Genomic DNA, 22,995 nt, shown 5'->3' with positions numbered 1-22,995 from the left:
TTTGTTTCACGGAAACATGGCTCACTCGAGAACCGCTATCGGAGTCTGTGCAGCCAGCTGGTTTCTTCACACATCGTGCCAACAGAAACAAGCATCTTTCTGTTAAGAAGAGGGGCGGGGGGGTATGCCTTATGATTAACGAGACGTGGTGTGATCATAACAACATACAGGAACTCAAGTCCTTCTGTTCACCTGACTTAGAATTCCTCACAATCAAATGTCGACCGCATTATCTACCAAGTGAATTCTCTTCGATTATAATCACAGCCGTATATATTCCCCCCCCCCCCAACCAGACACATTGATGGCCCTGAATGAACTTTATTTGACTCTATGTAAACTGGAAACAACATATCCTGAAGCTGCATTCATTGTAGCTGGGGATTTTAACAAGGCTAATCTGAAAACAAGACTCCCTAAATTCTATCAGCATGTCGATTGCGCAACCAGGGCTGGTAAAACCCTGGATCATTGTTATTCTAACTTCCGCGACGCATATAAGGCCCGCCCTCCTTTCGGAAAACCTGACCATGACTCCATTTTGTTGCTTCCAGCCTACAGACAGAAACTAAAACGAGAAGCTCCCGCGCTCAGGTCTGTTCAACGCTGGTCCGACCAATCTGATTTCATGCTTCAAGACTGCTTCGATCACGTGGATTGGGATATGTTCCGCATTGCGTCCAACAACAACATTGACGAATACACTGATTCGGTGAGCGAGTTCATTAGAAAGTGCATCGGCGATGTCGTACCCACAGCAACTATTAAAACATTCCCAAACCAGAAACCGTTGATTGATGGCAGCATTCGCGCGAACCACTGCTTTTAACCAGGGCAAGGTGACCGGAAACATGACCGAATACAAACAGTGTAGCTATTTCCTCCGCAAGGCAATCAAACAAGCTAAGCGTCAGTATAGAGACAAAGTAGAGTTGCAATTCAACGGCTCAGACACAAGAGGTATGTGGCAGGGTCTACAGTCAATCACGGATTACAAAAAGAAAACCAGCCCCGTCGTGGACCAGATGTCTTGCTCCCAGACAGACTACTAATCTTTGTCTCGCTTTGAGGACAATACATGCACTGAACGGCCCGCTACCAAAATGCGACTCTCCTTCACTGCAGCCGACGTGAGTAAAACATTTAAACGTGTTAACCCTCGCAAGGTTGCAGGCCCAGACGGCATCCCCAGTCGAGTCCTCAGAGCATGCGCAGACCAGCTGTCTGTGTGTTTTACGGACATATTCAATCAATCCTTATCCAGTCTGCTGTTCCCACATGCTTCAAGAGGCGCACCAATGTTCCTGTTCCCAAGAAAGCTAAGGTAACTGAGCTAAACGACTACCGTCCCGTAGCACTCACTTCCGTCATCATGAAGTGCTTTGAGAGACTAGTCAAGGACCATATCACCTCCCCCTACCTGACACCCTAGACCCACTCCAATTTGCTTACCGCCCAATAGGTCCACAGACGACGCAATCGCAACCACACTGCACACTGCCCTAACCCTCTGTACAAGAGGAAAACCTATGTGAGAATGCTGTTCATCAACTACGCTCAGCATTTAACACCATAGACCCTAAACTCGTCATCAAGCTCAAGACCCTGGTCTCGACCCCGCCCTGTGCAACTGGTACTGGACTTCCTGACAGGCCGCCCCCAGGTGGTGAGGGTAGGAAACAACATCTCCACCCCGCTGATCCTCAACACTGGGGCCCACAAGGTGCGTTCTGAGCCCTTCCTGTACTCCCTGTTCACCCACGACTGCGTGGCCATGCACGCCTCCAACTCAATCATCAAGTTTGCGACGACACTAGTGGTAGGCTTGATTACCAACAACGACGAGACGGCCTACAGGGAGGAGGTGAGGGCCCTCGGAGTGTGGTGTCAGGAAAATAACCTCCACTCAACGTCAACAAAACAAAGGAGATGATTGTGGACTTCAGGAAACAGCAGAGGGAGCACCCCCCTATCCACATCGACAGGACAGTAGTGGAGAGGGTAGTAAGTTAAGTTCCTCGGCATACACATCACGGACAAACTGAATTGGTCCACCCACACAGACAGCGTTGTGAAGAAGACGCAGCAGCGCCTCTTCAACCTCAGGAGGCTGAAGAAATTTGGCTTGTCACCAAAAGCACGCACAAACTTCTACAGATGCACAATCGAGAGCATCCTGTCGGGCTGTATCACCGCCTGGTACGGCAACTGCTCCGCCCACAACCGTAAGGCTCTCCAGAGGGTAGTGAGGTCTGCACAACGCATCACTGGGGGCAAACTACCTGCCCTCCAGGACACCTACAACACAGGAAGGCCATAAAGATCATCAAGGACAACAACCACCCGAGCCACTGCCTGTTCACCCCGCTATCATCCAGAAGGCGAGGTCAGTACAGGTGCATCAAAGCAGGGACCGAGACAGAAGCTGTTTTTCAATCTAAAGGCCATCAGAATGTTAAACAGCCACCACTAACATTGAGTGGCTGCTGCCAACATACTGACTCAACTCCAGCTCACTTTAATAATGAAAATTGATCAAAAATGTATCACTAGCCACTTTAAACAATGCCACTTAATATAATGTATATACTGTACTCTATATCATCTACTGCATCTTGCCATCTTTATGTAATACATGTATCACTAGCCACTTTAAACTATGCCACTTTTATGTTTACATACCCTACATTACTCATCTCATATGTATATACTGTACTCTATATCATCTACTGCATCTTGCCTATGCCGTTCTGTACCATCACTCATTCATATATCTTTATGTACATATTCTTTATCCCTTTACACTTGTGTGTATAAGGTAGTAGTTGTGGAATTGTTAGGTTAGATTACTCGTTGGTTATTACTGCATTGTCGGAACTAGAAGCACAAACATTTCGCTACACTTGCATTAACATCTGCTAACCATGTGTATGTGACAAATAAAATTWGATTTGATCTAAAAGTTGAGTTTACCTGAACCTTCGACTCCTTTGAGTTGCTATGCGTCTATACTTAAATGTAAATTCTTAAACCCTTACCGTGTAACTTTACCTGTTTGTCCTCTGTTGTTGCATAACTGTTTGCTGAAATCCATACTTTTAATGAAATGTTAATTCAATCGACTGTTTCCTCATTGTTGCTACTCTAAAATGGCTATTCAGCTCATGTGTCAATTGAATCTCAAGAAGGAAACAGTCGGTTTGTATCGGTTTGATCAATGTTTTATTAAGCATGGATTGCATCCGATCTGTCGGCTCTATTCATGGTATTTATATCTGCATCGTTTGGCAACTGAACGTGGCTCAAGTTTTCAGCAAATTCACTTTGCCCAAAAACGTGACAGGTAGATAGTTTCAAAATTATAAAACTGACCAGAAACTCACTTTCAGCTAATTCGTGCGTCCCTGCCGCTAGAAAAAAAGATAGCTAGCCATTATGCCAAAGTAAGATACTGGTTGTTTGTGATTGTTACACAAATAATGTAAGCAAGCTAGCTCGATAACTAATATTTGGCAAATTAATGAGACAGTTTGAGGTTTAATTATATTCCAAGTGCGAAGCGCTCCTTAGCCGGGCAAGACTGGGACCTGCTTGCCTGGCTACCTAATTTCGCTAGCATATCCATTGCGATGAACTCCCAAGGCCTCGAGCTTGCAATATCGCACCAGCAATGACGCATAGCTACTCATCGCAATAAGACGGGACGACGACACGAGATGAGTGCATGCTACCCATACCCAGAATCGATGTAATTACCTGTACTGAGGACCGGCACCATGCGTGAATCCATAATAATTGCTTGCAGCCATCTTGGAATCTACTGTACTGGGAATCGGGGTGTCTGTCACGTGTCCGTCATCTACAATCGCGCGCATGCTTCGACATTTAAAGGGACAATTCGCAGTTGAAACAATAACAAAGGAAAGCTTCCGCCTCTGTTTTGATTTGAAGGATGGGCCTGGAGAAATAGAGGGAGCTATGGATGCAAGAACTCCTTTATATAAAAATTGATCGTTTTTACCATTATTTGAGGCTATAGTGTTTTTTTWAAACATTTACATTGTTTACAAACATTGTAGTAAAACAAGCATATATTTTGGGTTATGATGGGGTACGACAGTTGAACTAAACTCATGAGGCATTAGAAGTTATTTAAGAAATCGACGGGTATATATAATTAATCTAAAAGAATGGATGTAACAACTGCAGATTTAAATTGTAACTCTAGATGCGCTGGGACAATGTATTTCACCGTTTAAAACTATAGTTATAAATGTGTAGCCTACTCTGTTCGAGTGAGATTCTGTTCTAACAGTATCAGTTTCTCGATACATTGTTGCAATAATAAACCGCTATGTGTGTAGCCAACAGTAGCTTCTGCGACTGAGATCGGGTGGTTTGCATAACCAGGTGCAAAATGTAGGCTATTAGAGATATAGAGGTAAGAATCATGCAAATATCCATCCTAAATAGAATGGTGAAATGTTGTATTGGTAGCCTATCAGTGCACTGTGTAGAGCAAATGAGTTTCAGTTTAAATCAGTTTCAATCCGTATAGGCCTATATAGCTTCTGAACATTTATAGTCTATTCTGTTTAAAATCTACAAGCTGTGCAGAGTCCATACTGATGCAACTAAACTAGTGGTGAACTAAGCGTGTATTAAGGGTCAGACAAGTGCCACATATAAGACCTTATGGTGTGTCCCACTGGCATTGAATGGCCGCCTGCCACCACCACTGCTGCCTAGGGCAGAATGCTCCATAGAGGGAAAGTCCACTACTGCAGCTGGGCATAAAAAGGGGAGAAGGAAGGACAAGAATGGGTGGAGCATAAGCAGCCGGGTGRGAAATGTGTGGATGAAAGGGGGATATGATTGGTGGAGAACTGAAGTGAGAGAGTGAGACTGAATAAGTGAGTGTATGGTGAGGTGATGTGTTGAGTGTAGAGAGAGAGAGAGAGATGCTGTTGCCAGGGAACAGTCGGCGTAGAGGACCATTCACAGCAGCTCATGGAGTAAAAACACAAAGAGAGACTATATTTGTGGTGTTTTTAGAATAAACAGGCAGATAGGAACAGGAGGAGTATCCCAGTATGGACTGGAATAAACCAACATGAGCAGAGACGATAGTACAGTATAACTGCTGAAGCGGAATTGGCACAGATGAAATAGCTATTATGGGATGGAGAGAGGAGGGATTATCACAAAAGGATTTAGATTATAAATAGAATTACATGGGCAGAATAGACAACCAGAAACAGTCATAATGATACCAGCATTGATGCCTTCAATTTAAAGGGTTGAGTGGAACTCTAAAGGAGCCTGTCACTTCAGTCTTCACGGCCAGTCTCTTTCACATTCTCCTTCCCCAACAGAGGTGGCCAGGGGGGTTTAGGGAACAGAGCTGCCCCCTGTCTTCAGACACCTGCTGCTGCCTTGACACAGGGGATGTAGAAAGAGAGGGGGGCGCCTCACTAGACCCATGCATCAACCCTGGTCTGGAGGATTACAATTCCTAGCTGTCCAATCTTTACATCAGTGAGTAAGGTGGGTGGACGCACAGGGACGCACAGACGGACGGAAGAGATTCAAAGGATCTCTTATTGCCCATGTGAGTACTACAGCCGCTCAGACCAGATGCCCTTGCGTTCTTCCTCTACTCTCTTTATGACACACTTCTTGTACAGTGTGTGTGTGTGTGTGTGTGTGTGTGTGTGTGTGTGTGTGTGTGTGTGTGTGTGTGTGTGTGTGTGTGTGTGTGTGTGTGTGTGTGTGTGTGTGTGTGTGTGTGTGTGTGTGTGTGTGTGTGTGTGTGTGTGTGTGTGTGTGTGTGTGTGTGTATGTGGTAAATGTATAGTAGCTCATGAAAACCATTTTCTATTACATCAACTCAGTAGGATTAGATGATAAATGAAGACTGTTTCCATTGTATTCTGCTCTTGCATTTTCCTTGCAGATGCATACTGCACACTGCTATAATTCCTCTTCATTTACTCAAATGCCTGGCAGAATACTGAATACCCTTCCTGCCTACAGGCATAGCCTCCATTTGTATGCCCTCCAGAAAAGTAGTACCATGTCAGTGTCTTACCTTAAAGTATTAGGATCCTATAAATATCTGTGCATGGACATTATAGTGAGGGCACAAAACAATCCATAGTGTTTAATAAATGAAAGATGCGGGCAATTGATTACTTTGAGCACCTCTCATGCTAATTTGTTTTTCTTCTTCCCTCCATCGTGATAACATGCCAGCTCTCTTTTCATTTGACAAATTATAGTTTGGATAGGATACTGTATTACTTCACTAGGCATAGACACTTGGGTGTAGGAGGGTATGCAAATTATTCTGGCCACACAATAAGGCTCACGGTTGCACACTCAATCGAAGTGACATGTTTTGTGGGTTATGGCTGGGGTATTCTGCTATGCCCTTGGATATAAAGGACACTTCCCTATAGCCTCTGAGAGTGTGTATGGTGTAGATGTATACATTATATATATAGAGCCTGACCTACCTAACCACTAATCTTTGACAATTAATATGATTTTACAAAGACATTATAAAAACATAGTACCTCTTACAATTCATTTGAAAGTATTTCCGGACAACAACATGATGTAAACAATCATTGAAACATTGTTATGCGTGTAGGACATTGCCTTACAAATCGTAGTGTTATCTCCTTATTTATTTTTGCTGTATTTGTGTTGTGTGAATTCTCAGAGTAAGTGTTGCCACTTACCCACAGATCGGTACTGTACTTAAGGGGCCCTCCGTCAGTGTATATGTTTCTATAAATATGTCCACAGCTGACCTAGGGAACTTACTGTATGTCACTCAGTACACCCCCAGTCAGGCTTTGTTGATTTTCCACATGAGTGAAGAGGTACAAAGAGAGGAGGACTTCAGTTCCATTAAACAACATCGGTCCCATTCTAATGCAATGAACCATACAACCTCAGCAGTAAATATACTGTGTATCTATCTGACTCTTAATAACATTACATTGCCTCTTTCTTATTCAACACCGTGGATGATGGTAATGAAAACTGAAACCTACGTTACACTTACAAATTTCCCTCAAAAACAGAATGTCAGTGATTACACTACGGTGCACTAACTAACATGATGTTAACACAGCTTGAGCTACCTGTAGGCAGTATTATTACGCTGTAGGCCTGTCACTGTCTATTTTAACTAGTGGCAGACAGACAGGATAAACCTGAACACATCAAAAAAGGTGCCAACTGGGCTGAGGATTAGTAGCTGAGGAGGAGGGATTCAGAGTTGATTTCTCCTGGACTCTTGGATTCCACCTAGGAAATTCCTTCATTGTGATTGACTTTGAGTGAAGCTGCAAAGGGACCTGAGTCACATGTTCCTCACATGCTACATAGGGGGATAAACGCCCCGTGGCCTAGATTAAGCCTCTCAATTGAAATGATAAATACTGATAAATGAAATATAAATCCTAATAACTGTACCATTGTTCCTTTTGTACAAACTCATTCTCTGTCTTATAATGGAGGAATTATCTGTGTTACACAAAACATGGGCTTATTGAAGTTGCCACCTGCACTTCATACCTGAGGATTGGTTTGATTTGGTTTGAGGTAATTTGATTATATAATAATAGTAGTGATGGTGATCAGTGATCACTATAATTGTGATGTTGCACTTTTCCAAAACTCAAAGCGCTCGATTGTAACAAGTGATTGATTGATTATTGTTGGTTAGTTAATTATGCATGGTCTGTCGCTGTGTGCCGCAGGCCCCTCTCCTCCCCTCCATGGAATGAGGCGACTGTAAGAATGGATAACATGGAGTATAAAGACGAGTGGCAGGATGATGACTTTCCCAGGTGGGTGTCAGACGACTTTGATAATGCTGTACTTTACAGGGTACTTATTACTGTGTATCAAGAATTGTAATAACTCACCGTTACATTGTACTTACAGCAGTAATCCAACAGTATGTACAGTATACGTAGCCTAAAGTGTAACCGCAAGGATGACAATTAAGCAATAAGGCCTGAGGGGGTGTGGTATATTGGCCATATACCACAAACCCGAGGTGCCTTATTGCTATTTGTTGTCATGGCATTGTTCAATACTTGTTTCTGATTGGCTTGAAGCGCATTCTAGAGCATGCATTATTTCCCTATAATGCACGGCATATTTGCACGCTAGAATTCAATGGCTATAGTTCATTCTTACATGTTCTATATTTGAGCTGCTATTGAAAGCAAAAGTTGAATTGAAAACATTATTTGCATTGTAGATTTTCATAATGGCAAGCTAGGACTGATGGTTTGGTTAGCTAAACTAGCAAGTTTATTTGTTTGGTTACCACGGCAACTACTGTAGCTATCTAGTAAACTTGCTAGCTACAGTACTTCAGGGATGTTGAACACATTTCCACTGGCAAGTGATAACATTTCTAGTGGCAAATATGTTCAATTATAGCTACAGTATAAAAGGGACAATCAACTCGGGGCGCTATGTGTTCTCTGGAAAATAATGCAACACCGTGGAAGGTCGGGGAACACACCTTCCACGTCGTTCATTATTTTCCATAGAACACATAGCCCCTCGTTGATGATCCCTTACATAAACTGGTTACCAAGGTAATTAGAACAGTAMACAAGTAATTTTGTGTCAGCTAATCAGCATTCAGGGCTCAAACGCCCCGGTTTATAATTAAGCAATAAGGCCCGAGGGGTTGTGTATAACGCCAATATACCACTGCTAAGGGTTGTTCTTAKGGACGACGCAACGCAGAGTGCCTGGACACAGCCCTTGGCCGTGGTACTGTATATTGGCCATATATCACAAACCCCCGAGGTGCCTTATTGCTATTATAAACTGGTTACCAATGTAATTAGAGCAGTAAAAATAACTGTTTTGTCATACCCGTGGTATACGTCTGATATACCACGGCTGTCAGCCAATCAGCATTCAGGGCTCGAACCACCCAGTTTATAATTTTTGCAAGAATAATCATACCGTAAAAAATAACACTTTAGAATGTTACTGTGTGTGGGTTTTTTTAACACCTGGGCATCGGTACTGAGGAGATGTGATGGGTGGATGGCATTTCATCACAACTGGTAGATGACAATGACTCATGTTTGCAGAGATGTTTGTTGTTGAATTACTATAATCAGCTTCAGCAAAATGTGCTTGAGGATTTCCCAGTGGGCTAGCCCCTTGCAGCTGGTCTAATTATAGACTGGGATACCCAGCAGATACCCCATCTACTGAAATCAACCTTCTCTGAAATTACAATAGCTATATGACAATAGTATGTGCCTTAAACATTCACAAACACTGCATTGATAAAGATTAATTGGCCTCCAATAACTGAATAACTGAATTACAAAGAGAACTTGATTTAAGAAGGTTATATCTCCCTTTAATGTCACTATGAGGTGCACGGAGATCAGATACTTGCTCTGTAGGAGCTAGAGTGAAAGAGAGAGAGTGCGAGAGAGAGAGCATCCTGACACCAGGCAGCTTCCTTTCGCTCTCCATCTGCAGCCTGGTCACATAGACTAGACGTAATATAGTAAAAGTAAATCCGGGACACACAAATTAGTATGATATGTTACAATTGGTATGTTACATAAGACAGAAGGTTACTAAAAGCAAAATCAAAAGTAGGGTGTTTGTTTGGGGTGGATGGGTAGACGTATAAAGCAAACGTCTAGCAAGCCAAAGGTTGAGTGTTCGAATCTAATCACGGACAACTTGAGCATTTTAGCTAATTAGCAACTTTGCAACTACTTACWAATTTTTTGCTACTTTGCAACTACTTAGTGTGTTAACTAACCTTCCCCTAACCCTAACCTTAACCATTTAATCTAACTCCTAACCCTAACCTTAACCAGTAACCCTAATCCCTAGGCTAGCTAACGTTAGCCACCTAGCTACCATTAGTATTAGTCATCTAGCCACCTAACTAATGTTAGCCACAACAACTTGGATATCGTAACATATAATAACTTTTGCAAATTCATAACATATTGTATGAATTGCAATTCAGAAAATATTGTATGAATCGCAATTCATAACATATCAAACGAAATGAATGATGGACATCCACAAATGAATACATACAGTACCATACGAAAGTAACATATCATACTAATTGGAGTGTCCCGGCTTTACATTTACTATGTTGCGTCTACCCCTGAGTCCAGGTTGCCATCTGAGGGAGTGGAGGCAGGGAGCATGTGCAGCTCTCATTAAATGGCAGTGGGCTATGTCGTGTGATGCAGCCAGGAGTCAAAAACACAGCATCACCAGGAAAATGGTGGCAAGTCAGCTTTAGGGAAGAGGAGGAAGAGAAAAGCAGCAGCTCTGAAGGATGATGTGCCTGAGGCTCACTATAATCGACTGAGATAAGGGAATGCATAATATTATAGGATCTAGGGTTGTGAAGTCAATTAATTGCCTGGATCATCTTTGAAATCATCCTTCTCCTTTTTCATAAGGTAAGCTCTTATGATATGATATTTCAGCCCTCGTCATTTTAGGAGAAGAATATGGCCTGACTGCTTGACATTTTGGATTATAATACCCTTTGTTAGATATCAATCCTATTTAATTTCTTCTTCATGGGTTTCATTTTATGTAGGAAAATGGTTATTGAGCAATGGAAGCTTGTCAGTAGTGATAGCAGTAGTCTGTCTTCAGGGACGCTAGGTCGGACACCATGCAGAGTAACGGATGCTCTTGTCATTTGTTATTGCCAGTCATGTTGTTTTGGCAACACTCTGTTATGGACTTTCTGTTCACCCTGGGATGTTAAGATGAAAGGATATCTTAGGCTTCTGCAGCAAAGTGGAACTGTATACCTTTGTGCCTCTTGGTATTTAGTTGAAGTTGTTGTTGTTGTTGTTGTTGTTTCCCCCTGTATTATACCCTTGATTCCCCTCTTCCTTCTCGTCCTCATTGTTTCACATTACAATAGGTGACAAGGGAAATTACACCTCGTGTTAAGGGGTAACCTAACAGTGTGTCTGCCTCCCTGTACAGAGAATAGGGGGTTTTGACATACCACCGCCTCTCCCTCCCTCCTCTCAACATGGCAGTGCTATAATCTAAAGAGCTCCCTGGGGAGATGCTAATAACCATCCAGCCTCTCTCTCTGTGCTCCCTTTGTGGTGCTGAGCCAGATCACTGACAACCCCACTGACATGATTCAAACCAAATCAAATCAAAGTTTATTTGTCACGTGCACCGAATACAACAGGTGTAGACTTTACAGTGAAATGTTTACTTACAGGCTCTAACCAAGTGCAAAAAAGGTATTAGGTGAACAATAGGTTGCTGGCATATGTTAATTTTGCACCATCTGCAATGATGTGATACTGTACTAGTGTGCTTCCAGGACTATTTGGGGTTTGGTTTATTTGAATAAAGTCTGACTGGCTGGCTTTAGGGTTCGGTCATGTCATGCTATTGTGTGTGGCTGTGGCTCTGACAGAATGCTGTGCCTCTGTGTTGATTTTTCAGACCACTTCCTGAGGACGGTGACATGGAGTCTTCCTGTGGTCTCACCGATGACAAAGCCTGTGAGTAACTTTAAAAGACTATGTGACTGGCATTAAGGACCTCAATTAACTTACACTACATGGCCAAAGTATGTAGACACCTGCTCGTCGAACATCTCATTCCAAAATCATGGGCATTAATATGGAGGTCCCCCCTTTGTTGCTATAACAGCCTCCAGTCTTCTGGGAAGGCTTTCCACTAGATGTTGGAACATTGCTGCGGGGACTTGCTTCCATTCAGCCACAAGAGCATTAGTGAGGTTGGGCACTGATGTTGGGCGATTAGGCCTGGCTCGCAGTCTGCGTTCCAATTAATCCCAAAGGTGTTCAATGTGGTTGAGGTCAGGGCTCTGTGCAGGCCAGTCAAGTTCTTCCACATCGATCTCAACAAACCATTTCTGTATCTACCTCGGTTTGTGCACGGGGGCATTGTCATGCTGAAACAGGAAAGGGCCTTCCCCAAACTGTTGCCACAAAGTTGGAAGTACAGAATCGTCTAGAAGGTATATATGTATGCTCTAGTGTTAAGATTTCCCTTCACTGGAGTTAAGGGGCCTAGCCCGAACCATGCAAAAACAGCCCCAGACCATTAATCCTCCTCCACCAAACTTTACAGTTGGCACTATGCATTGGGGCAGGTAGCGTACTCCTGGCATCCACCAAACCCAGATTCGTCCGTCGGACTGACAGATTTGTATTTGTATTTATTATGGATCCCCATTAGCTGCTGCCAAAGCAAAATTAAGGCAGTTGTTGACGCTAAGTGAGTGTTGCAACCGAGGACAGACAATTTTTATGCACTACGCGCTTCAGCACACGGCGCTCCTGTTCTGTGATATTGTGTGGCCTACCACTTCGCAGCTGAGCCATTCTTGCTCCTAGACATTTCCACTTACAGTTGACCAGGGCAGCTCTAGCAGGGCAGAAATGTGAAGAACTGACATGTTGGAAAGGTGGCATCCTATGACAGTGCCATGTTGAAAGTCAGTGAGCTCTTCAGTAAGGCCATTCTACTGCCAATGTTTGTTTATGGACATTCCATAGCTGTGTGCTCGATTTTATACATCTGTCAGCAACGGGTGTGGCTGAAATAGCCGAATCCACTAATTTTAAGGGGTGTCCACATACTTTTCTGTATACAGTGTAAGTAACTTCAGCAGTATTACTTTATGAATAACAGGGCATTATCCAATTGTCATATTTTGCTGATGATTGTTATATTGTTAAAAAGGCCACTAAATATATTGTTTAAAAAAATATATATTATTTTATGACAATAAGCCTTGCCTCACACACTGATGCTTTAAAACCCTTTTTTCACATGCTAATTCATAAACCCTGCAACTGTGAATTCAATTGGACGTTATGTGTGTACACTACCAGTTACTAATGAGTCTCACCTCCTCTGCCGCAGCTCCCCCCAACTCTCTGAATGTTAGTGCAAGTGGAGGTGGCGGAGGTGGAGTAGTGTCCACCCATCGCAAGCGCCGTACGTTAGTGGCCCCGGATATCAACCTGTCCCTGGACCACAGCGAGGGTTCCCTGCTGTCTGACGACTTCCTGGATACGCCCGACGACCTGGACATCAACGTCGACGACATCGACACCCCCGACGACAACGACTCTCTGGAGTTCATCACCAATGGCAATGAGCTGGAGTGGGAAGGTGAGTAGGGCTCATGGGGCATGGATTAATGGTAGCCCTGGTACCAGCCTGCAGCCCTGGTTGCCAGCCTGGTAGCCTGGGTGCCAGTCTTTCTGCTTTAGACAACCTGTTATTTGGCTAAATGTAGTTCGCGCAGAAACGGTCTGGCACCCACTTCGGCTAGATAAATAGCTGCGTGGTACACTAATGTTTATGTCCACAGCCAAACAGCACAAAAGCTAAGATACTGAAGAGAAATACAAAGGTGGATGACATAAAATAAATACATTTTGTCTCACTCATACAAATACATTAGCTTCACATTGTAGCATAAACACCTTTCAACTTTCCACTATGTATGTCCAGATGACACGCCGGTGGCCATCGCCAAAGCAGGGCCTGGTGACGGAGAGGAGGAAGACTGTGCTGATGGGACGGGGGGTAACGGGCGCCTGTGGAGGACCGTGATCATCGGGGAGCAGGAGCACCGTATCGACATGCAGGTCATCAGGCCGTATCTCCGCGTCATCACCCATGGGGGTCAGTATCCAGCCAACAGCATCCAGACAACAGCATCCAGCCAGAGCCATAGAAACTGTATACATATTTTTTATTTTTTTATTTTATTCAATCTTTATTTAACCAGGTAGGCCATTTACAACTGCGACCTGGCCAAGATAAAGCAAAGCAGTGCGACACAAACAACAACACAGAGTTACACATGGAATAAACAAACATACAGTCAAAAACACAATAGAAAAGTATATATACAGTGTGTGCAAATGAGGTAAGATAAGGGAGGTAAGGCAAAAAATAGGCCATAGTGCCTAAATAATTACAATTTAGCAATTGAACACTGGAGTGATAGATGTGCAGAAGATGAATGTGCAAGTAGAGATACTGGGGTGCAAAGGAGAAGAAGAAAAAATAACAGTATGGGAGGAGGTAGTTGGATGGGCTATTTACAGATGGGCTATGTACAGGTGCAGTGATCTGTGAGCTGCTCTGACAGCTGGTGCTTAAAGTTAGAGAGGGAGATATGAGTCTCCAGCTTCAGTGATTTTTGAAATTCGATTCGACATAGTTAAACTCATTAACATTTAATTGTCATGGAACTTTCTCTGCCAACATGGTAACAATTATTAAATCTCAAACTGAGTTTACATCTGTAAATGGCTGTGCATCCAACATAGTGACACAAACGGCTCTACTCTCCTCCTGCAGGTTACTATGGTGAGGGTCTGAATGCCATCATAGTGTTCTCAGCCTGCTACCTGCCCGACAGCAGCTGTGCAGATTACCACTACATCATGGAGAACCTCTTCCTGTGAGTAACTGTGTTATTAAAAATATGATGAGGCACCCATCAGAAAGCTTTGCTATGTAGTGACATATTAAACTAGGTTATCATGCACAACATGCTATCATTAAAAAAAACAGTCTTCAGAGAGAGCATGTCATACATCATGTAGGAATGTTGGATTGAACATTTACACTGCCAGAAAATATAACCTGATTGAGATTTCGTTAGTGCTTGCAATGGCAGAAATAAAATTAATCTCAATATTTTTCCCTTCCACATTGCCATCTCAGGTATGTGGTTAGCAGTCTAGAAATGCTGGTGGCTGAGGACTATTTGATCATCTACATGAATGGAGCCACACCGCGGGGCAAGATGCCAGGCATAGGATGGCTAAAGAAATGCTATCAGATGATTGATAGGAGGTAAGGATATTTATATTTTATACTAACTACTGAACAACAGCTTGTTTAATGAGATTGTTCATGCTGTTGACATAGGATGGACGTGCATGACATAAATATCAACTGAGTTTAAGAAAAGTTAATGGAGCTACTGGCAGTCAATGGGAAAGGGATTCACTCATACTAAGCTGTATTTCCTTATTTCAACTGCCGGCAGGTAACCTAGCGTTTAAGAGCGTTGGGCCAGTAAACGAAAGGATGCTGGTTCAAATCCCTGAGCCGACTAGGTGAAAAATCTGTCGATGTGCCCTTGAGCAAGACACTGAACCATAATTGCTCTGGATAAGAGCGTCTGCTAAATTACTAAACTGTAACTGCTTATTTCTGTTGTCTCTGTAGGCTCAGGAAGAACCTGAAGTCTCTGGTCATTGCCCACCCCACCTGGTTCATCCGCACTGTGCTGGCCATATCCAGGCCCTTCATCAGGTGACCACACAACACAACGACACATTAATAACACAGTTATATTATGCATATCGTCACAGTGACTGACAATTTATAGTTGTACACAAAACATCAATATAACTTGTTGTTGTTGTATCCTGTTGTTATTTGCAGTGTGAAGTTTATGAATAAGATCCAGTATGTACACAGTCTGGATGAGCTGGCAGAGATAGTCCCCATGGAACATGTGCAGGTCCCAGAATGTGTAATGCAGTAAGTATCATCAACCATCATGGGGCGTAACTGAGCTGAAGACTTGGCTCCCACCATCATTCACTGACTCTCAGGGATTTACAATTTTGCTGGAGTAGACTAATAAATTATGTAAACTTGCAAGCAAATAATTATTCCTTCAGTGAAAAGACATGGATGCCTGGCAGAGACTTTGAGGCAGTAAAGAAGTCATAGAAGAAGACATTTAAATATCAAAGTTTTTCAAATGGGAATTGATATGTTAATTATGTTATTCTCAGCCAAGGAATACATTTAAACATAGGATCTGTATTCCAACTTGAAAAGGACTTAGATAGGAATAGGAATTGTATGATTTTTCTTTCTTTTTACAGATTTGAGGAGGAGAGGATCAAGGCTCGGAGAGAAAGGTAAAATACATTTACATCTGATTTACACTACCGTTCAAAAATTTGGCGTCACTTAGAAATGTCCTTGTTTTGAAAGAAAAGCTMATTTTTTGTCCATTAAAATAACATCAAATTGATCAGAAATACAGTGTAAACATTGTTAATGTTGTAAATGACTATTGTAGCTGGAAATGGCAGATTTTTTATGGAATATCTACGTAGGCGTACAGAGGCCCATCATCAACAACCATCACTCCTGTGTTCCAATGGCACGTTGTGTTAGCTAATCCAAGTCTATCATTTTAAAAGGCTAATTGATCATTAGAAAACCCTTTTGCAATTATGTTAGCACAGCTGAAAACTTTTGTGCTATTTAAAGAAGCAATAAAACTGGCCTTCTTTAGACTAGTTGAGTATCTGGAGCATCAGCATTTGTGGGTTCGATTACAGGCTCAAAATGGCGAGAAACAAAGACCTTTCTTCTGAAACTCGTCAATCTATTCTTGTTCTGAGAAATGAAGCCTTTTCCATGCGAGTAATTGCCAAGAAACTGAAGATCTCATACAACGCTGTGTACTACTCCCTTCACAGAACAGAGCAAACTGTCTCTAACCAGAATAGAAAGAGGAGTGGGAGGCCCCGGTGCACAACTGAGCAATAGGACAAGAACATTAGAATGTCTAGGTTGAGAAACAGACGCCTCACAAGTCCTCAACTGGCAGCTTCATTAAATAGTACCCCCAAAACACCAGTCTCAACGTCAACAGTGAAGAGGTGACTCCGGGATGCTGGCCGGTCTGAGATATGTTTTTTCTTTGCAACTTTTCTTAGAAGGCCAGCATCCCGAGTCGCCTCTTCACTGTTGACGTTGAGACTGGTGTTTAATCAACAAATTAGGCACATTTGGGCAGTCTTGATACAACAATTTGAACAGAAATGCAATGGTTCATTGGATCAAAACTTTGCATATACACTGATGCCATCTAGTGGCCAAAATCTAAATTGCACCTGGGCTGGAATAATACATTATGGCCTTTCTCCTGCATTTCAAAGATGATGGTACAAAAAAAATACAAAATAACGGTTGCTTATTTCTTTGTATTATCATTTACCAGATCTATTGTGTTATATTCTACAACATTCCTTTCACATTTCCCTAAACTTCAAAGTATTTCCTTTCAAATGGTACCAAGAATATGCATAACCTTGCTTCAGGGCCTGAGCTACAGGGAGTTAGATTTGTCATTTTATGCAAAAAWWTWAAAAAAGGGGCTTATCCTTAAGAGGTTTTAACACTAATCAGTACAACAGTTTTCAGCTGTGCTAACATAATTGCAAAAGTGTTTTCTAATGATCAATTAGCCTTTTAAAATTATAAACTTGGATTAGCTAACACAACGTGCCATTGGAACACAGGAGTGATGGTTGCTGATAATGGGCCTCTGTACGTCTATGTAGATATTCCATTGAAAATCTGCTGTTTCCAGCTACAATAGTCATTTACAAYATTAACAATGTCTACACTGTATTTCTGATCAATTTGCTGATACTTTAATGGACATTTTTGTAGGGGAAAATCATGTCTGACATGTCAAAGTGTAAATTACAAACATCAGAAGCCTTTTTAAACCTCAAACTACAAGTTTTAAATTTCCTCCAGGGTGATCAAATGAAGATCCTACATCTGTATTGTGTCCCTCTGCCTGTACAGGATGGAGCAGGAACAGCGGCAGCAGGAGCAGCAACAKCAGCAGCAGGCAAACCCACAGGAGTCTTCTTCAGCCAAGGCAGAGAGGTAGGGAGTAGACAGTTGCACTACAATGGCCTGTGTGTGATAACCGAATTAAGCAATAAGGGACGAGGGGGTGTGGTATATGGCCAATATACCACGGCTAAGGGCTGTTCTTATGCACGACGCAAAGTGGAGTGCCAGGACACAACCCTTAGCCGTGTTATATTGGCCATATACCACAAACCCCTGASTGGCCTTATTGCTAATATAAACTGGTTACCAATGTAATTAGAGCAGTAAAAATAAAGGTTTTGCCATACCCGTGGTATATGGCCTGATATACCACGGCTGTCAGCCAATCAGCATTCAGCGCTCGAACCACCCAGTTTATAATATCGTATAGACCAGGGATCTTTAACTCCCTCTTCAGCCTGGATACCCAGTAACTCTCCAGGACCAAGGTTGGAGATCCCTGGTATAGACCAAGCAGTAGTCAACATGTCCATATGGTCAAGCAATATTTCCTGTCACTAGCAATGTAGAAGGGAATGATGGGGAAACAATGTTACAGAGACATGTTTATTCATACTCATGTCATTTGCAGGCCCAAGTCAATGATCGCAGAGCAAGGAATCTGAAAAGGACCTCTTCCTCTATGTTCATCTCATGGTAAGTACACAACACTCCACTGCTCTTCTCATAGGGACCACAAGGTGGCACTGCATTCATAAATACACTGTACGCTGTGCATATGGTATCCACTGGCAGCCTTTGGCAGGAGCCAGGCCCATAGAGATCCTATTAAATTAGTTATAAAATATAATTCTGTGGTCGTTAAACCACTTAAACAGATGTTAACCACCAGCACCATTTGAACGTCTACTGTTACGTAATGTCCACCTGCTCAGTTTTTTAAGAATCAGACCCTGTCAGTCCGCAATGCTATTATAAAGGAATGACCTGTCAAGTGCATACAGCCAGGTCTAATGAGTGGACGTGTGAAGAGGTCCCGTGTGGCTCAGTTGGTAGAGCATGGCGCTTGCAACGCCAGGGTTCATTCCCCACGGGGGGACCAGGGTGAATATGTATAAACTTTCCAATTTGTAAGTCGCTCTGGATAAGAGCGTCTGCTAAATGACTTAAATGTAAATGTAAATGTAAGAGTGTGTGTGTCTCACTGTGTCATCATGGGACTTTCAGGGGTTAAGGGGTCATGCATGTTGCAGCCCCACTCATTTTTCAATAAGGCCAAATGTATTGAATGAACTGCTCAGTGAATCTAGTCTGCCATGTTGAAAAGTGTGTTCTTGTACAAGTTGTTTAAATCATTAGCCTCCTTCTTAATGACAGTGTCTTTTTTAATCTGTGCAGTTGTTGAAAGAAGTTTGGAGCATGAAAACAATGTTTTGTAAGAAGCAAGAGGAAGGCCAACCAGTCTAAGAATACTTCCTAATTTATCAATATCAAGCTGAAGAAAGAATAATGATTTTTCCATCGTGATGTGAACCGACCTGACCCCCAGCACACACACATACACACACACACACTCCTCTGAAGATCTTAGGTTGCGACTGATTCCATCAGGACATTCCAAGGAAGGAAAGTCCCGACAGGTACTCTCGCTGTCACAAAGACTGTASAACTGCATATGTTACTTAATTTTTACGACCGCTTGAAGCATTTACTTTTGAACCCCCAAGTTCCCACCATGAGTTTTGTATCCATTTCAAATATAGATACCAGTGTGACAGTGAAATTCCTTTGCATTAGTCAAGATGTAAGGAAAACGTACAAGAATATTGAAGAAAATGTTCCACAGGACATGTAAGAAAACAGGAATATTGTAGAACATTTTCCACAGGACATATTGTAACTGGTGTAAGCTGTCAGTAGCAGGCAGGCAGGTAATCAGACCTGTTTGATGTGTTGGAGGCTCTTGCGGGGACCATGGTAGACTAGACTTGAGGATGTAGTGTTTGCTGAGAGGAGGATATGATCAAAGAGGAGAAGAAGAGGGAAGAGAGAGTCAAGCAATGCTTCTCAGAGAGCTCAGCAATGGTGTATGCTGTGGCATAATAAACAATCTTTCACCCATTAGCGCAATGCTACTCCTTGTGTAGACCAGAAGGCTTTGCGAGACATCAGATGCCTTCACCTTTGCTTTGTTTTTGCCTCATAATGTCTCCTAAAACAGGCCTTATTTTTAATCTGCTGTGTTGCATGAATCATTTTGATGCCWTTGTTCCATATTCCTAGATTGGTCTGGGGATCATTCAGTGCCCAACCTACCCATGTACCTTACATTCTGATGTGCCGCACAAATTCTGTCTGTACATGAATATGAAGGCACACTGAAAGTAAGACCAACAAGACATTTGCTGTTTTTGACTGTAATCAAGAGGACAGCATTTAGTTTAAATTACTTTAGTCATTCATGTTGTGATTTAATCACATAAGTTTTCCATTGTGCTTTGTTTTTGGTACAGTCAAAGCATGTCAACATGTTGCCAGCCTGTAATGTCCCTTCAGATGTCCAATAAGATAATAGACTAGCTGTAAATCTTCTATTGGATACTCACCTAATGGATGGTAAAGGGGAGGTAGTGTTAGAGTTTTTATTTTTGTAAGAATTACATACATGATGTTTTGCCAGTGTAATGTAAGTGTTGTTTTGCACTATTGAATTTGATTGTCATTAAATGGTTAGCATAGAATCTATCTGTGTATATTTGGGGACAGGTTGGCTTCCTAATACTGTATGTAACTCAAGATAGATTTTTGTGTGCTATCGACATTTTTGTGCATTTAGTATGTACAATTTCATGTATATTTGGTTACCTGTCTAGGCATGCACATCTATAGCAAGTATGATGATGAGAAATGTCTAGATGTTTCTGAAAAGCCATCCAACTTCAAAATGTTACTGTACCTTGATTCATGTAAAATTGAAGATAGACATTTTCTGTGGACAGGTATTGTGCAGATGATCATGGGCTGGACTAGAGGTTATCGATATTCAAAGGACAGAGTAAGAAAATGTCTTCAGAAAAGTTTACGAAACATTCCGAACACTGGAACGTTTATTTTGCCTTTGAAATACCTATCCCACCAAAAGGTAGGCCTAAACAAGGCACATAACTGCAGGAGTTCTTCTGTAGTCTCCCAATGTTGCTGGGGATAGTGCCCTTTTCCAAGGAATGTCAGTTCCTCTGAGTGCCTATCTATCTTTCAACCAAATTCTACACAGAAAACTATGATGTGGAATGTAAAAATATATTCTCTTAACACTTAGTTGACTACTGGGACTTTTTCCAAGTCATTGGTAGTAAACTGATTTTGTTGACAGTAGTGTATTTTGTTTTGGTAAATGTTCTCCATGGAAAGCAACCCCTGAGCATCCAAAAAAGGATATGAATCATATTTTCAGTCTTTAAAAGCACAATATGTTATTACACTGAATGATTTGAAAGAGATCAGTGGGTAATTTGTCTGCTAGCATACTGTATCTAGCTTTTTTATTTTTATGCAAAGCTTAAAATGGGGATCAAAGATTAGCCTTGTTCTTTAGATTGTGATGGTAAATTCTTCCATGTAAATAAAAAAATGAACTGTTCCACCCAACAATCTCTCTGTGATCTGTATTCTTCMATTTCTAATTGACACATTGCTGTAATGCATATCTTTCACACATTCAGAATGTATGGATAGCTTTCACTTGAATCAAACTTGTTGAGATAATTACAGTTACATTTGCATTACCATAAAAGTAAGGGTGTCCAGGCGTTCACTGAGTTAACTTGAAGCCATGTTGGACTTCCCGAACAGGTGCTTGTTGGGGTTCAAATGAAGCTATTAATACACAGTCGTGACACACACGTCCACTCTGACGAGTATCACATGAGCCTCCCGGCTCTGTTAAAAAACTAAACAGCAGTTATCAGCTCAGCTGTATTAGTGACAGAGGCAGAGTTGGTCACTGGTCAGTCACACACATGGATCTAAATTAAGAATGGCCTTCAGCAAATGACATAGGACAATGTAATTGGCTGCACTATCAAAACAATTGCAGTCATGTATGACTCGCAACACAAATACTGTATCTGTTTACTCATAGTAGTGTGAGAACTATTGTGGTGTTTTGAACTAACGCATATGCAATGGCCTTGGTAGGCTATCATATGTGGAGAATGGAATACAGATTTTTTTCTACATGAAAGACTGGTACAATACATTTTGTTCTGAATGTTTTGATTTACAGTACCAGTCAAATGTTTGGACTTCTACTCATTCAAGCGTTTTTCTTTATTTTTACTATTTTATATACTGTAGAATAATAGTGAAGACATCAAAACTATGAAATAACACATGGAATCATGTAGTAACCCAAAAAGTGTTCTTGTTCACTCTTGGCGATTTGCCTTCATGGTCGAATCGCTGCAAAGAAACCACTACGAAAGGACACCAATACGAATAAACTTGCTTGGGCCAAGAAACACAAGCAATGGACATTAGACCGGTGGAAATCTGTCCTTTGCTCTGATGAGTCCAGATTTTAGATTTTTGGTTCCAACTGCCGTGTCTTTGTGAGACGCAGAGTAGATGAACGGATGATCTCTATATATGTGGTTCCCACTGTGAAGCATGGAGGAGGAGGTATGATTGTGTGAGGGTGCTATGCTGGTGACACTGTCAGTGATTTATTTAGAATTCAAGGCACACCAAGCTAACATGGCTACCACAACATTCTGCATTGATACGCCATCCCATCTGGTTTTTCGCTTAGTGGGACTATCATTTGTTTTTCAACAGGACAATGATCCAACACACCCCCAGGCTATGTAAGGGCTATTTGACCAAGAAGGAGAGTGATGGAGTGCTGGCCTCCACAATCACCTGATCTCAACCCAATTGAGATGGTTTGGGATGAGTTGGACCGCAGAGTGAAGGAAAATCAGTCAGCAAGTGCTCAGTGTATGTGGGAACTCCTTCAAGACGGTTGGAAGTGCATTCCAGGTGAAGCTGGTTGAGAGAATGCCAAGAGTGTGCAAAGCTGTCATCAAGGCAAAGGGAAGAATCTCAAATATAAAATAAATGTGGATTTGTTTAACACTTTTTTGGTTACTACATGATTCCATAYGTGTTATTTCATAGTTTTGATGTCTTCACTATTATTCTACAATGTAGAAAATAGTAAAAWTAAAGAAAAACTTTTTAATATGTAGGTGTKTCCAAACTTTTGACTGGTACTGTATGTCAATTTGGAGAGAC

At 41.9% G+C, this 22,995-nt stretch overlaps 2 protein-coding genes across 7 annotated transcripts in view; one reads left to right on the top strand and one right to left on the bottom strand.

The window, feature by feature from the left end:
• LOC111952366 (zinc finger RNA-binding protein) overlaps positions 1-3,842 on the bottom strand; it is a 38,498-nt gene extending 34,656 nt beyond the window's left edge. For all 4 annotated transcript variants that reach the window (XM_023970960.2, XM_023970961.2, XM_023970962.2 and 1 more), the window contains exon 1: positions 3,757-3,842. In XM_023970960.2, the coding sequence (XP_023826728.1) occupies positions 3,757-3,809 (53 nt within the window). In that variant the 5' untranslated portion in view covers positions 3,810-3,842. The remainder of the gene's footprint in view (positions 1-3,756) is intronic.
• Positions 3,843-3,961: 119 nt separating this feature from the next.
• LOC111952365 (caytaxin) lies at positions 3,962-21,351 on the top strand. 3 transcript variants are annotated; one of them, XM_023970957.2, is made up of 13 exons: positions 3,962-5,611; positions 7,776-7,865; positions 11,524-11,582; positions 12,976-13,227; positions 13,573-13,746; positions 14,431-14,533; positions 14,800-14,931; positions 15,310-15,396; positions 15,529-15,627; positions 15,981-16,016; positions 17,707-17,790; positions 18,332-18,396; positions 19,099-21,351. In XM_023970957.2, coding segments are annotated over exons 1-12 (1,152 nt in total). In that variant the 5' UTR covers positions 3,962-5,609; the 3' UTR covers positions 18,366-18,396; positions 19,099-21,351. The 3 variants fall into 3 exon arrangements, with proteins under 3 accessions (XP_023826725.1, XP_023826727.1, XP_023826726.1); XM_023970959.2 differs by lacking the exon at positions 7,776-7,865; XM_023970958.2 differs by lacking the exons at positions 3,962-5,611; positions 7,776-7,865 and adding an exon at positions 10,246-10,499.
• Positions 21,352-22,995: the final 1,644 nt, after the last annotated feature.

The sequence above is a fragment of the Salvelinus sp. IW2-2015 genome, linkage group LG26 (assembly GCF_002910315.2).
Source record: "Salvelinus sp. IW2-2015 linkage group LG26, ASM291031v2, whole genome shotgun sequence".
Lineage (NCBI taxonomy): Eukaryota > Metazoa > Chordata > Actinopteri > Salmoniformes > Salmonidae > Salvelinus > Salvelinus sp. IW2-2015.
This window is presented reverse-complemented; position numbering and strand designations above follow the sequence as displayed.